This window comes from Ammodytes marinus, assembly GCF_949987685.1.
Source record: "Ammodytes marinus genome assembly, chromosome: 6".
NCBI lineage: Eukaryota > Metazoa > Chordata > Actinopteri > Uranoscopiformes > Ammodytidae > Ammodytes > Ammodytes marinus.
The window spans coordinates 29739156-29753643 of NC_137235.1; the positions used below are offsets into that span (position 1 = coordinate 29739156).

The window sequence follows — 14488 nt, forward strand, 5'->3', positions numbered from 1 at the left end:
TGAACAGGCAGGCAGTGGCTCAGGAGACTCCCATTTGCCCCCAACTGACTTTAGTACCTTGTAGCTTGCATGTTAGCATGTGTTTGTTGTGTGTGTGTGTGTGTGTGCGTGCGTGCTTGTATGTGTGTGTGTGTGTGTGTGTGTGTGTGTGTGTGTGTATGAGTGAGTGAAAGTGTTGGTTTATCGAGGATCTATTCTTTCCCACACTCTGGCGCTCTGACCCAGAACAGGCCTTGCTCTGATTTCCCCCGAGTGGGGGGCCGGCAGCCTTGATATTCTCCAGCAAACTTTATCTCTCCAGCAAAGTTAATGGTCAAGACATCAAGACGCGTTGGCTCAGCGGATCACTCAAAGGGAAAGCATGGTGTGGTTGAGAGGCAGAGCGGGCTAGGCCAGGCGCGATCGATAGGCCCACTCAAGAGTTACAGCGTTAGGTTTCATCGAAAGACAGGCGGGGGATCGTTAGCCTAAAGACGGTTAGCGAAATAAGAAAAATCGAACTGATACAGGTGATATTTGAAACCACAATGGCAGACAAAGACAGACAAAGGTATGCTTCTCATTTCTTTCACTGGCAGAGTTCATCACTTGTAAAGAGGTTAAGGTAATAACTACATTTACTCTTGTTACTTGAATATAAGCTCCTTTTTTCCTTGTTAATTTTACTCTTTTTTTGCATCACAACAGGCCAAGACGATGTGCCTGCAGGGCTCCACTGTGAATTAGATTTTTATACTTAATAGTTATGTTGTCTTATATTTTATTAGTTAGTCAACATTTCAATGTGTAAACTATTAATTTCCTGCATACAGACTGATAGATTGATTTTGCATATTCGTTGCCAGAGTAGCAAAATACAGAATATCGATTTTATAAACCTATTCCTCAAAACGCTAACACACTTCAGTTTTTCTCCCAGTGCAGACGTCACAGGCCACATCTTCAGGTGCAGCATAGCAGTGATCAGCAGGAGCAGCAGCTTGGAGTCCAGTCTTCTTCGGTTCCTCCACTAGATCTGCTAACATGGTGCTTTTCACCAACACAGGCCTTTGTTGTGAATTTCTGCCTACACTGAGGGCAGCTGTACACTTGTTTCTTATACCCTCTCCATCCCAGTGGGTTTTAATACAGCCCAGCCCATGCAGTAGCTTTGTCCACAGGAAACAGTCAACACCGGATCCTTCAGTAGATCCAGAGGGATAGAACAGCAAATGATGTCCCGGTCGAGCTGAAATCCTTTCTGCGCCATGTTTTCCTCTCTGTCAGCGACTGAGTGAGTGAAGCTATCTCTGTTTGAAAGCAGGGAGTAGTTTTCAAGCGTTGAGCCATGCTCTGGCTGCTTTCCAAAACCCCATACTTCCCTGCTAATAAGCAAGGTAGAAAAATATTTAGGATGTGCCACTCCCAACCCATGTGGTCAGATGCAGCGTGCTTACGGTAAGTGAGTGAACACTTTGACATAGCAGCTAAAGAAGTGGCAGGCATTCAGACACTAAGCAGCACCAAGAAAAGTGGAGGATTTGAAAAAAAAGGATGGTTCAGCCTGGGAGAAAAATGGTTGGGATCATTACGGATGGAGCCAATGCCATGGTTGGAAGAAAAATCGGGCCTCTCCACCCCACTGCTTGTTTCCCAAAAGGTCAGTGATTGTGGAAGGGTAAAACATTGCATCCTTCACCAAGAACAGTTGTGTGCCAAGTCCATGTCCAAAGCAGTCAACTACACAAGCTCAAATGCCCTTTAACACTGCCAGTTCAAGGCTCCAATGGAGGAGATGGAGGCACAGTCTTGTGATGTGCTGTACCAGTATGAGGGATTGTTTTGCCAGTAAGGAGAGAGTATAACTCAAGGACTCTCAGATGACAAATGGCTCTCTGGCCTTGCTTTTCCAGTGGACTTCACAGACCTGCTCATTGTGTTCGATGGGCAGTTTAGAGGAAAGGAGCAGATCAACACAGCTGTTTGATCAAAGCCGATATCTGGCAGTAGACAGCACCTCAATATACAGCCACATCTTGTATACATCTAACATTAGTATTCACATTATTATATACTATTATATGCTTTAGTATATGCATATCATGTTTGTTATGTTATATGCAGTGTTTTAACAACTCTTGACATTTTAAATTAAAGGAATAGTTCAACATTTAAACTTCAATATTTTAAGCTTGTTTCCTCATTTTGGGGTTCAAGACAAGGTGGCAGAAATCATTCCTTTGTGTGTGCATTTTTGATGATGCAGGCTAACACTACCGAACCACTACCAGTATTGGTGATAAGCAAACTAAAGATGAAATGCCTTTGCCCATTTCTTCTTCAAAAATACGTGAAAAGGGGGGGGGGGGGGCTGACAAATGGTGTCATGGTTAGAGTGTCACCCTAGAGGCTTAGGCCTCGCAGGAGACCCGGGTATGATTTTGACCTGTGGTCAGTTCTCTGCATGTCCTCGCAAAAAAAAAAAATGCACGCAAAGTTAAAGGAATGGTTTCTGTCGCCTTGTCATGAACCTGAGGGTGAGTTAACAAAAAAGAAATAAAAATTAACGATACAGTAGAAATACATATATTACTTAACTGGTGTAACATATTCTGTGTGTGTGTGTGTGTGTGTGTGTGTGCACAACATTTCTCCACCACCTCTAGCTCAGGAGTTTGACAGACGCGTTGAGTACTTCAGGGACAGCGCAGCAGTTGTTTTTCATCAGCAGTGATGGACTTCAGATGGAACGGCTTGAGTTTCAGTTTGACCCGAGGCTCAAAAAACAAGTTGAACACCTACATCTGTGAAGAGAAGCATGAACCTGAACAAGCCTGGCTCAAAGGTTCACCTGTATACTGACACTCACTGGCAGAGCCTCCTGTCAATGATTCAGATGCAAGGACCGGCTGCATGGATCTCACTAGTGGTGCTTACTGATATTTTCATTTGTCATGCACTGAATTCTTAAGATATATATGGTATGGAGTATGTGAATTTCTTGCCCCTAGTTGTTTGAAATGAATCTATCTGCACTTGAGTTCAATCAGAAATTAATTGATTCAAACTTTTGTCATCAAGTTAATAAAACAGCCATACCTTTTGAACATTATAATATAACATAACATCTTTGGTTGTATGCAGCTGTGTCAGTTCTGCCCATTTCAATTAAAACAATCCCACTACAACATCGACACATTACTTCAAAAAATCTTCATTGTAAATATTGTCTTATTGTGTTGCATAATTTAATTAAATTGCTCCTTCCTTGCACATATTTTTCTGTCTTTTGTCTATTTTCTAGAAAATTTATTTTCTATGGGTTATTGATCAAATTTGAACTGTGATTAGGAAAGGCTTCAGGCAGTTGGACACTTGTTTTGTTTTCAAAATTTAAAAACAAATTGACTTTGTTTTCTTCCAACATCTAGATTTTGGGGCTTTGCAGATACACAAATTTACGCATCATTTGTAAGATATTGATGATTTTTCATATTTATTTAAACATTTTAGAAAATACTGTAATACAAAAAGTTGTTGTTTTAATGTCAGTAATCAACTGGCAAAGTTTCATAATGATATCTAGAAGTTCAAAAAATTCCCCATTAGCCCATCCCCATTCACCCCCATTCACTTAAACAGTGGTTCTGATTTGCTATGTCGGCCCGCTGTAGCTTTCCAGGAGCTAGTTGACCAGGTTGTCCACCCAGGTTGGGATCCTGGAAGGTCCTAGATGTCATTTTTGGTGAACAACCTTTTACAACGCTCCATGTCCATAAAATCACTTTGCCCCCTAGGTATATAGGTATCATATGTAAAAGCTAAAAGCCCGATCCTTTGAAAAGAACTAGAATATTAACATGCATGTAAATGGTGCAATATTACTGCTGTTTGCTTTTGCCATTGAGTGTCAGTTTTTGACCCTTTGAGGGGAAGAATGTGGGCAGCGCATCCTCTATCAACTTAAAGCTGGGGTGGGAAACTTTTTCACTGTAATATTTGGCAGAAATGTCATATTAGCCATTCAGCTATACAGTATGTAGGTGAAGTGGTCTGAGAATATCTACTCATCACTTTGCTCTCCCCTGCCTTTGTGTGCCGCCCCCAAAAATTGCCTCCTCTCATGTACACTTTGGCCAATCAGAGCGAGGCTCCGATTCTCTGTTCTTATTGACTGTTGGGACTGTCCATTCACTTTGGCATCGACGTTGTTGCGTCAGTTGCGTGAGCGTTCACGACCCTAGCAGTCTGACCATTTGGTCCCTAAATGTCCTATTTCCCGTTTAACAACTGCTTACACCGCTAAGACAGCAAGGATACGAGGAAAGACACTTGTTGAAAAGACATGAACGCGCTTAACTGTTGTTCGGAGGGAGGAGCTACAGCAGGTAGAGCGTGTCAGGGAGGGACCAGAGAGAACATAAGTGGAGCGGTTGAGGTATTTGGATTTGAATCTCTATCCCAACTGCTGTTTTCTCCCAAATCATATACCCCAGCTTTAAGTAGTCAAAAGTTGGCAGGAGTAAATAATAACTTTTCACCTCGGCCCGAGAGAGTCCCAAGTTGCCCAAGTCATCCGGCCTGCAGCTGCTGCTAACAGCTGTGGTCAAATCTCTCTCACTGGCTTCATTTCATTGTTATCATTCAAAACTCCATTGCCCCTAATAGGCAGAGAGCGGTTTCCTATATGACAATTAATTTTAGCGCTCACTACAACACAGTTACTTCAGTGTCCTTAAGTGCCAGCTGCATCTAACTGGTTGTTAATTGTGTTTGTAAATGCTGCTGGTGAGTCACAGGTTTCACTATAATGAGGGGTAACAAGCGACAATGTTCTTAATAAAGCAATTAAAATTTTACCTGTTTTGTTTTTTTCCCCCAGAAAATCAATCAACAAAAAAACATCGAGTTAGAATCAACATCTTTATTTGTTTTGACATGAATCCAAAAATAAAATTCTGGTAATAAATAAGTCAGCATAAATACATACATATAGTCAAGCAAAAAATAAAAAATAAAGGTGTGTGTGCATTTCAACAATGGCCTTCTTCCACAGACTTGCTGATTATAGTAGTGTACATATTTGTATCAGTCCCCTTAACTTCCATAACTTTTACTCCATTCTCTCTCAATGCTGGCCTGTTAGCTGTGAGTCATTTCCTGGCACGCTGCTCCATTTTTTCCCAATCCTCTCCAGTGCAGGAGTTCAGTGGAAGAAGCTTTCTCTTGTTTTCCCAGCATTCTTAGCTCCACTGTTAGTGTTCTTTAGTCCTCATTTTACCTCCGGGACTGTGGACCGGATAGCTTTCCTCCCCAGTCGAGCGCCCCCCCCCCCTCTCCCCCTTCAACTTTCACTCTGCCTTTCTCTTTTTGTCGATGCACTCCATCTTACGGCTCTCACTTTTGTTTATCCTGAAAAAGAATGGGAGAGAGAGAGAGAGAGAGAGAGAGAGACCCTGGGATCAGGCCAGTGCACTAATACAAAACATCTGGGAAGCTTCTGCAACCAATGTGTGATGAGATTTGTGATTTCGCAGAGCCAACGTTTTGCTTATAAAAAATGATGTTTTATTAGCAGAGAGTTTTCTGTCTCATCGACTGTTTTTTTTTTTGTTGCAGAGTAAACCTGGAAAATTCTTGGTCAGGCTATAAAGTTTTGCCTCTACAAAAATACATCCTGATGCTACATCTTTCAGCCAAATCAAAAAAGCAGTGTGATTTCTCTTTTTTTGCAAGGCTCTGGTTAAAGCAATGCAAAATCCAGTCAGTAAATGTAGCTCAGTTTTTTTTCTCTCTTCTTTTTGAAAGGGATCAGATTGTCATTAAGTTGTAGTTACTGTGTGAAAGCTAGAAGCACTGATGTAGTTTTTGGTGGATCATTTGCATGGTGTATCTTACCTTTCCCAGCATCTCAAGTAAGCCATGGCCATCCTCCTCTCTGTGTTTATACAGAATTTCTCAGTGGAGTTGTCTGGCTTGCTCATGGTTACACTGTCAAAATTACAAACCAAAGTCGAAAAATCACAATCAGTGTCAACATGTTTTTATCTCGAACAATCAACATTTAAAAGGCGTAAAATATAACGTTTCGATAAAAACACAAAGATAAAACACAAGCACAGATAAAGCTAAACAAATTCTATCAAAGTTAAGTTCGAGAAGGAGCTGGCAGAAGCACCATGCCTTAATATATTCCTGCACGTTTCTAAAATGTAAAAGGGAAGCATCAGATGTTCAAACTTACATGAACTCAGTTTTATCACATCCCGGTCGCCTTTCAAACACTTGGAAATCCGACATGTTGCCTTTGATGAACGGGACTGTGTTGTGGCATTGGCAGCGTCCAGGAAAGTCATGAGCTGCGGGCAAAAGGATTTTTTTTTGGAAAAATGGTTAGGTGTGCTATAGGTCATACATTGTATTTAACATAGGAAAAAAAATAAACTGGCAACCTTCAACCATAATACAACTGTCCTTAAACTCACCTTGACAGAGCTGGATGCAAACTGCAGCCATGGCGCACAGCAGGAGAGCGCAGCTTTTCTGTGACAAAGCCATTTTCTTCTGATGTAGATCCCTTTTGGAGGACAGAGTGAGAGAGAGAGCTGGAATCAGGTTGAGGGGGTTGAAAAGTAAAGAGCTCAAGCCAGGCTGGGGCTCCTTTTATAAGGCAGTGAAGAGTGGGAGTGTGGGGGCCCATGCTTTTTCCCGTAACACCCACTGGAATTTCCAGTCTCTCTCTCTCGCTCTCTCTCTCTGGAGATACACCCACTGGAATGTTGTCCCAAGCACTTATTACCCTGACGGTGAAGGGGAAAACGACGCATCCATTATGTCGGAGGACTGAATTAATCACCATCTGATACGGCGCACTTTGTCCAGGCATGTCCAGGCAAACATATGTTAACCACTCATAACTCATTAAATACATCTGTTCATTCATATCATCTATACATATTTTGTATCATATTTCAAATGTTTCTATTACATGCACCCTATCCTATTTCACTACAGTTATCGTTATTCTTATTTCCACTATTCTATTTCATCTCTTCTATATTGCATTGTTGAGAGGAGCCTGGGACTTAAGAATGTCATTGTCAATGACTGCTGCTGTAATTGTTGTGCATATGAAAAATAAACATCTGGAGTCTTGGAACTTAACCCTGATTGACATTGTTGTCTGTTAGCAATGAGCCGTCTCAGCATGACTCTGTGTTTCTTGTGACCGGAAGTACATCTCTAGACAAGACCACATATGAGATGAGCTTTGGTTCAGTCCAACTGTGTCTTGTGCCAATGCTGATTAATATGAAGGATGTATTGCCTCTGCGTGTGTTGACATGTGTAAATCATATCTGTTATCATGATTCTGTGTTATTCATTTCTTGTTGTTAAGGCCAGGAACTACAGTTGAATGAAGTATTTTTTTGTATTACATTTTTATCAGAACATTTTGAATAAATATGATCATTGGGAAATATCTAAGTCATAACAATTACCAGCATATGAAGAAATCCTTCTGTTATAACCTTCAGAATAATGCTGAATCTGATTATGGAATGTTTAGTTGATGAAAGTGAAGAATTTAGCTTCAAAGTGTTGAAAAAAAAAACTGTCTGCGATGTCTGGGCTTAAGAATAATGAAGGCTGCATTGTATGCACTGGAAACTGCTTATAAACAGGCCAAAACTATACAAGCAAAAACTTTGTGATTCCATCTCCCGTCCACCTCAACATTCCTCACGCATGCCTACAGTTACAGGCAGCGACATAAACATGATGACACACTGAGCCGTCATTGTGGGTAAGTGTGTGTGTGTGTGGGTGGGTGGGTGTGGGTGTGCGTGTGTGTGTGTGTGTGAGACCAAACCCCCACCTGTTTTACGGCACAGTCCAAAACACTTATCTCTGTCTATAAAGCTTTAACATGTGATGAATCTGCTAAAGCCATTTCCAGTATTCTCAAGTGTGTGTTAGCATTGTGCAGACATGCTGTGGCAGGCGGCAGCATCCTCCCGTTCATGACCAAACAACTCACAGTGTGTGAACAGTTCACTTTCCCATAACCCCCCACACTGCACAGTGAGAGGTTTCACAATAGATAAACACCTGTCACTCAAGCGTTGCCTTGCCAGGAACTGATATTTCAATGCAACCAATAACCCACATCAAGAAGGTTCAACACGCACAAGAAATGAAAGCATACACTGTTCAAGTTGTAAACACAGGTTACTAATCGGTTGGACAAAAACCTGAGGTGACCTGAGTGCAACACCCTTTGAAATATTGAGAAAATACTAGCTTACCTTTCCCATTTGTGTACACATACACATTTATAAAACCTTAGCCCATGTATAGAGGTGAAAAGTGAAATGCAATGCCATGGGAATGAGCATAAGGGTATAAATAAGTATGCCCCACTGGTAAAACGTCATGGAAGCTAATGTGTTTGAGTTGTGCTAACAGATAATTCGATTTTTTGGGACTTTCTTAAAATAGAGTTCTTTACATTTCTGAAGAAATTTGCCCAGGGGGTTGAGGTCAGAACTTTGGCCGTATCAACAATGGATTTATCACAATGGATTTAAGATATAACTAACAACAGCTGGAACTAAAAACTAAACACAGAATGTATCCCACAAGGGGCCAAACCCATGGTGTAGCCAGGCTAGCCAAAAACTGTATGGGTCTGGGAGCAACATGTGCCGATACAAAACTGGTTTCTGGTCTCAATAAATGATTGGCTTGGAGAGTACATCTACAAATCCTGACAGCAAATGCCAGGATTTTTTTCTACCAATGTTCTAAATTGTATTAGATTTTAGGACATTATGCCAACCAAAAGTTGATCTGGTTCAGAGGAAAGTGAGGAGGCTAAATTCACAGTCTTCACAGCGGCATTTCCTGAGTCTAACAGAGTGTGTGATTGCAACAGAAAAACAAATGAGAAAGCTATTGTTCTGCAGGACACATTGCGTCCTAATAAGGTTGTTTCTCTCTGCAGCTCTGTATCTTCATCTCTAGCAGCTTTGTTGTCGATGACACAGTAGAGTGAAAAGTTGTAGAGCAATTTACTGGAGGTAATCTTTTCATATGACCATCTTTATTTCAAAGCCGATATGATTGTTCATCAAATCGCAGTGCGGCACTTCTTCAGATCATTTCAATAGTATGTGTCTAGTAAAGCCGCCGTATGAAGAACTGAGTGTGGAGAGTCCTCTAACTGTATGGTGACTCTGAGGCTGCGTTCCAATACCCATACTTCCATACTATTTAGAATGGCAGAAAAAGATTTAGGATTTACATGCATGTCAATTGCAGTATGCCAAAAATACCTAGATGCCCTACTAACTCCAATAAAATGTTGGAGTATTAGTCTTTATTCTTGACATTTCTCGACATAATGAAAACAAATCTTCCTCATCAGTTTTTTTTTTCTCTCCTGCGCTTTAATATGTAGTGTATAATGTAGTGTAAAAAGAAAAAGTATGTGATTTGGAACGCAGGGTGAGCTTGCACACCTGAATATACAGAGATGAGATCATTCAGGAGTTTATTCTACAGTATATTTACATTTGGATCTGTATTCAAGCTGGTCATTTTCAATCTTATCTCTTTAAAGGTGGAGTCAGCGATTCTGGAGAACGTTTGTCGTCGAAATCACTTTTTATCAAAATCAGTGAATATCTCCTCATAATCCACTACCTGTCTGTACTGTGTGAGAGGGGTTATTCCCAAATGTTATTTTCACAAGTCGGATACTCCATAATTGCTGACTCTACCTTTAATGAGTGAAAGGAAATTGAGACTGATTCATTGTATTTGTATAGAGTTATTTATTTATAAAAATAAAAAGTGATGTCATTTTCAACAGATGACATCACACTGACATTATTTAGTTATTCAGTAAACATACTGTGAAGAGAACAGCTGTCGACTGATGAGAATGGTCCACACAGTAATCTGCCACATAAACCAGTTTCTCACACTAATGAAGATACATTGAGAATAACACAGCATGAACACAATTGTACTACACACACACTTAAGCCCACAAAAAACACGTTTCTCTCGACTACAATGCGGTGTGCCAGATGTATCATCTACATTTTATTGAATACTTTGAAAATAAAAAATAACTACACCAGACACATTTTGTTTATCCAGTCACATTAGGTCAAATTGCAGAGTTAAAACATCCATGGATATGTTTTCAATCGTATCTAATTTAAATCGGCGAAAATACGTTTTCACATATACACACATTCTATTGGTATAATTTTCAAGCTTGCTAGATTTATCTTGATTGTGTGGTCTACATAGAATGAGACTTTCTTAATTTGTGAGATATATAGGTGCTGGTGAGTAGGTTTTGGATACCTTTGCACACTTTGCTGTCTCTCCATGCTCCCACTCTGTACGATGAGCTAACAGGCTACTGGCTCCATTTTTATTTTGAAGAGTATGTATGAGGGCGGTATCGATGTAACAAGTGAATACTGCTTTTCCAAAATGTCCGACTGATAACTACTAGTGAATGCATAATAAACATTAATTAAGCAGTTACGGAAGGTTAGCTATTGCTTGGTTGATGCTTATTAAGCATTTACTTAGCATTGAGATACAGTTAATTCATGTACCCTTATTATTGTAAAGTGATAACATTTATACTTCTGATATTATAAAAAAAAAAAATCTACAATTCAGACGATTTGATAATGTTTTAGTCGAATCTGATGGAATGACTTTTTGTTTGTGTTCTCCCTGATCACTGACTCTACCTTTAAGTTAGAAATATTGAACATTTACTGAAAGCTCCACCAATCTATACTTTCACTTTCACAATTGCTGAGAATTTTAAAACGGTTGATAAGGCCCTCAGGAGTAGTGTAATGGCTAACTGTTATCTAACATTAGACTTAGACTTATTAAGCACATATTAAACAAAATGTTGTTCCCTTGTTCTCACGGTGGAGTGGACACGTGAAAATAATATTCAATATTCGACTCAAATTCAAATATTCACAGAATATAAAAAGATGGCATGACGTAAAAGTAACATGTTTTAATGTAACTTGAAATACCGTTGTTGTGTTGACAGCTGGCTGTGTTTCCCCCCCATGCAGCTTTGAAGAAGTAACTTGGAACTATATGACAACCAGTTTGAACACAATAGTATTTCATTCTTTGCAGCCTATAGCATTAACTTGACAGTCATGCTCAGATTGGCCTGAACAGTGTAGCACTCTGATGAGATCATTCAAATGAAACGTTCTGTGACTGTGTTTTTGTTTGAGTATCATTCAGGACACACAAACCAAAATTAAAACCTAAAAAAAAAATCCTGCTTTTTCCTCCGTGACCACAGTACATGTTTTAGACTGGAGCCTGGCAGCTTTAATCCAATATTTTCTTTGTGTTATATTGTTTTTTTTTAGGAGAATAATATGACGTTTTTGAGATGGATTTCTCATTACTTAGTAATACTGAGTTCCCACAGCTCTTATTATGTATTTGCTTGCTCCAGCTGTATCGTGTATTTAAAGCCACACACTTCAGAATGTTTACACAACACGAGGGTCTTGGGAAATATTTTAGCCAAACTTTGATTTGACTGCATGCAACAGAAATCACTTTGTGTGTGAGTGAACACTGCAGTATATCTTATTGCAGAGCAGCACTCAGTAACTCATTCCTTTTACTTAACAAGGTTTGGAGAACAGATGATATCTGCACTTCAATATCAAAGTGGATTTCATTTAAGAAATAAAATCCAATGTTGCCAACAGAGTCAGACACAATGCTGAAGCAGCAAGTTATGACTTGGGAGTATTTTCTTATCTGCACAACATTCATTCATTTATGATTCATGAGTCGTGTTATTCCATGTTATATATTGCAAAAGCATTTTGAGTTCTTTTTACAGTGCAGTCATTTTTCCCAATCTGTGTGTGTGACGTATGAAGTGTTGTTGCACAATGTGGAAGAGTAATTTATGGTCAGTTGTTATAAGATTTGTTCTGCAGAACCGTCTCCCGGGGTTCTCTCTCTCTCTCTGTCTCTCTCTCTCTCTCTCTCTCTCACTCACTAACCATGCTTGTTGGACTTCAAATCAGGCGATTCCTGCCAAGACACATCTGGAGACACTTTCCACACGTCACAAAACTTCAAGTCAAAAAGAAAGTAAAAGTATCTGTCGATGCTGGAGCGTGACAAATAATAGATAATAGTGTGTACACAGTCAAGACAGGATGTTTACAATTCAAAGAACAGAACAGAAGAGTCATGTTTGAAGCTTGAGTCATGTGTGTTCAGTATTGGAGAAATTGTCCTTAAAGACGCAGAATTCAGCTGAAGCGACTAAGCTTACTCATACAGAATACTGTTCCAGTGCTGGTTAATGAAGATGCTTTATTGCTTCTTTCATCTTATCTGGGCCCTGTTCCTCAAATGGGGCTTAGCCGACATACTGATATCTAAAGCCATCAACAATTATACATTGCACTCTTGAGACAATATGAGTAGAGTGTTGAAATAAACATATATACAGCCCCGGAAAAAAATAAGAGACCACTCCAAATGTTCAGTGTCTCTCTTATAGGTATATGTTTGAGTAGAATGAACATTTAGATTTTATAATATAAAGTACTGACATAATTTCTACAAAATTCACAATAAAAAGATTGTCATTTAGAGCATTTTCAATGAGTAATGTAAATAAAGATTTATTAAGAAGGAATTGTGACTGTGCCATTTAGTTCTACATGCATTTTTTTAGACAGCTTTGAAAAACCAAAACAAACAAAAAAAATAAAAAATAATAATAATAATAATAATAATAATAATTTGTATTATATCTGTATATATATATGTGTGTGTGTGTGTGTGTGTGTGTGTGTGTGTGTGTGTGTGTAATCTGAGCCACCTTTTACATTTGCTCCCCTCTAAGCGAGCTAAAATGATTTATCACTCAAATTTACACATTTCCCATTAATTCAAGATGTTTCCTAGAAATGGGCATTAGCAGAATTTTTTCAAGACAAAGGGCTGTGAAAATATGATTGTTTTAAAAAAAGTTGTCATGTGGCTCACTTTACCACAGCTGTGGGGTAAACTGATCCACTTACTTTTTCCACTCTGAAACTACCATAACAACACATATTGTAACAGTAAGAATCATGAAAGCTAGCCACACATTCCAGAACTAATGTCGGACTAGTAAAAGAATGATGGGGTTTGGTCAATTAAGCAAAGCAAATAACATCAGCCTGTCATACTCTACAACTAGGCCTACTCTACATTCCAGCCCTGAAGGTTGCACGGAAAGATGAGAAGGTGCTCTTTCCGTGTGGTTGTCCCAGGTCGTCTTCCTGGTGTATTTCCTTGGCATGATGGCTTTTCTACAATGTGTATGACATTAAAATAAAACATATGTCATGTAATATTACATTAAAATATGTTTAAGACTAAACTTAGCTCATGGTGGGGGAAAGCGAGACAGTGGCTCACTTTCCCCCACGGCATTTGGCTCACTTTCCCCCACCACCACAATTTGAGAAAAAACTACCTCTCTTAGCATTTCAGGCTAATCTTCATTTATCAGCATCACATGGTTTACAGCAAGAACATTTACTTTTACATGCAAAATACCTATTTTGGTGAAAAAAACATGCTTACCACAGCACCACGAGGTCCTCTCTTTCAGGGCCATGGGGAAATGAGAGGGGCTTGAAAACATATATCTCACATGACCACAAATGTTTTCCGTTGCCTAGATACAGGGGGTGGCTCACATTACCCGATGCCTCAGATTCCCCCGTTCTCCCCTACTGTGTATATATTTATAAATATATATATTTATATATATATATATATACGGATATAATACAAATGATTTATTTCAACATGGTATGACACAGTAAAGGCATACATGATCAGGAAATACAAACAACAATGGTTATTGTATTTAACAATATTTCTTTGCTTGCTTTGTTTTAATTGAGGCCTTTGGAAATCTTACACACTTAGTTCCCTCAGAATAGTCTGAAATGTTTAATTAAATATTAATATTTCACATTTTCAGCTTGTTAGGGGGCACCCTGTTGGCTGTGCGGCCCAGTGCAACCACTTAGTTTGCTCACCACTCAGCCTCTGCTCTTTTGTTGTGTCTGCCCGTGATGTTATATATATTGTTTTCACGCACACTCATGAAGCACTTCAAAGGGAATGCGTATCAATTACTGCTTACACATGAATGAGTCATGCAACACGGCGCTCACTGTGTGCTGATAGGGGGATTACTGAGTTAAATCCAGTAGTGAAGGTAATCTGTTCAACACGTTGGCCCTCTCAGACCAGGCCTGCATACAGGGAGTCTGCAACCAACCGTTCCATCAGGTTCTGGTTGAAGAGTGGCAATGGGTTGCAGTTTGATTGGTCAGGTAAAATAAGGGACACATCCGATAGGTCAACGGGAATCCAGGATGCGTAGGTCCTTGTGGAGTTC

The 14488-nt window shown here is 39.5% G+C and overlaps 1 protein-coding gene across 1 annotated transcript; it reads right to left on the reverse strand.

Annotated features, from left to right (window-relative positions):
* Window positions 1-4888: 4888 nt before the first annotated feature.
* cxcl18b (chemokine (C-X-C motif) ligand 18b) lies at window positions 4889-6600 on the reverse strand. The gene is made up of 4 exons (XM_080028798.1): window positions 6465-6600; window positions 6224-6338; window positions 5878-5970; window positions 4889-5391 (listed from the first exon to the last, which is right to left on the reverse strand). Exons 1-4 carry the CDS (start codon window positions 6535-6537, stop codon window positions 5331-5333), a joined length of 342 nt encoding a protein of 113 aa, XP_079884924.1. The 5' UTR covers window positions 6538-6600; the 3' UTR covers window positions 4889-5330.
* Window positions 6601-14488: the final 7888 nt, after the last annotated feature.

Excerpts from the sequence above, each read along its gene's own strand:
- cxcl18b (XM_080028798.1), bottom strand. The coding sequence starts at position 6,537 with ATGGCTTTGTCACAGAAAAGCTGCGCTCTCCTGCTGTGCGCCATGGCT. Across the intron at positions 5,971-6,223 it reads TGTGATAAAACTGAGTTCAT|TGTAACCATGAGCAAGCCAG; the intron begins GTAAGTTTGAAC and ends TAATTTTGACAG. Across the intron at positions 5,392-5,877 it reads TACTTGAGATGCTGGGAAAG|GATAAACAAAAGTGAGAGCC; the intron begins GTAAGATACACC and ends ATTCTTTTTCAG.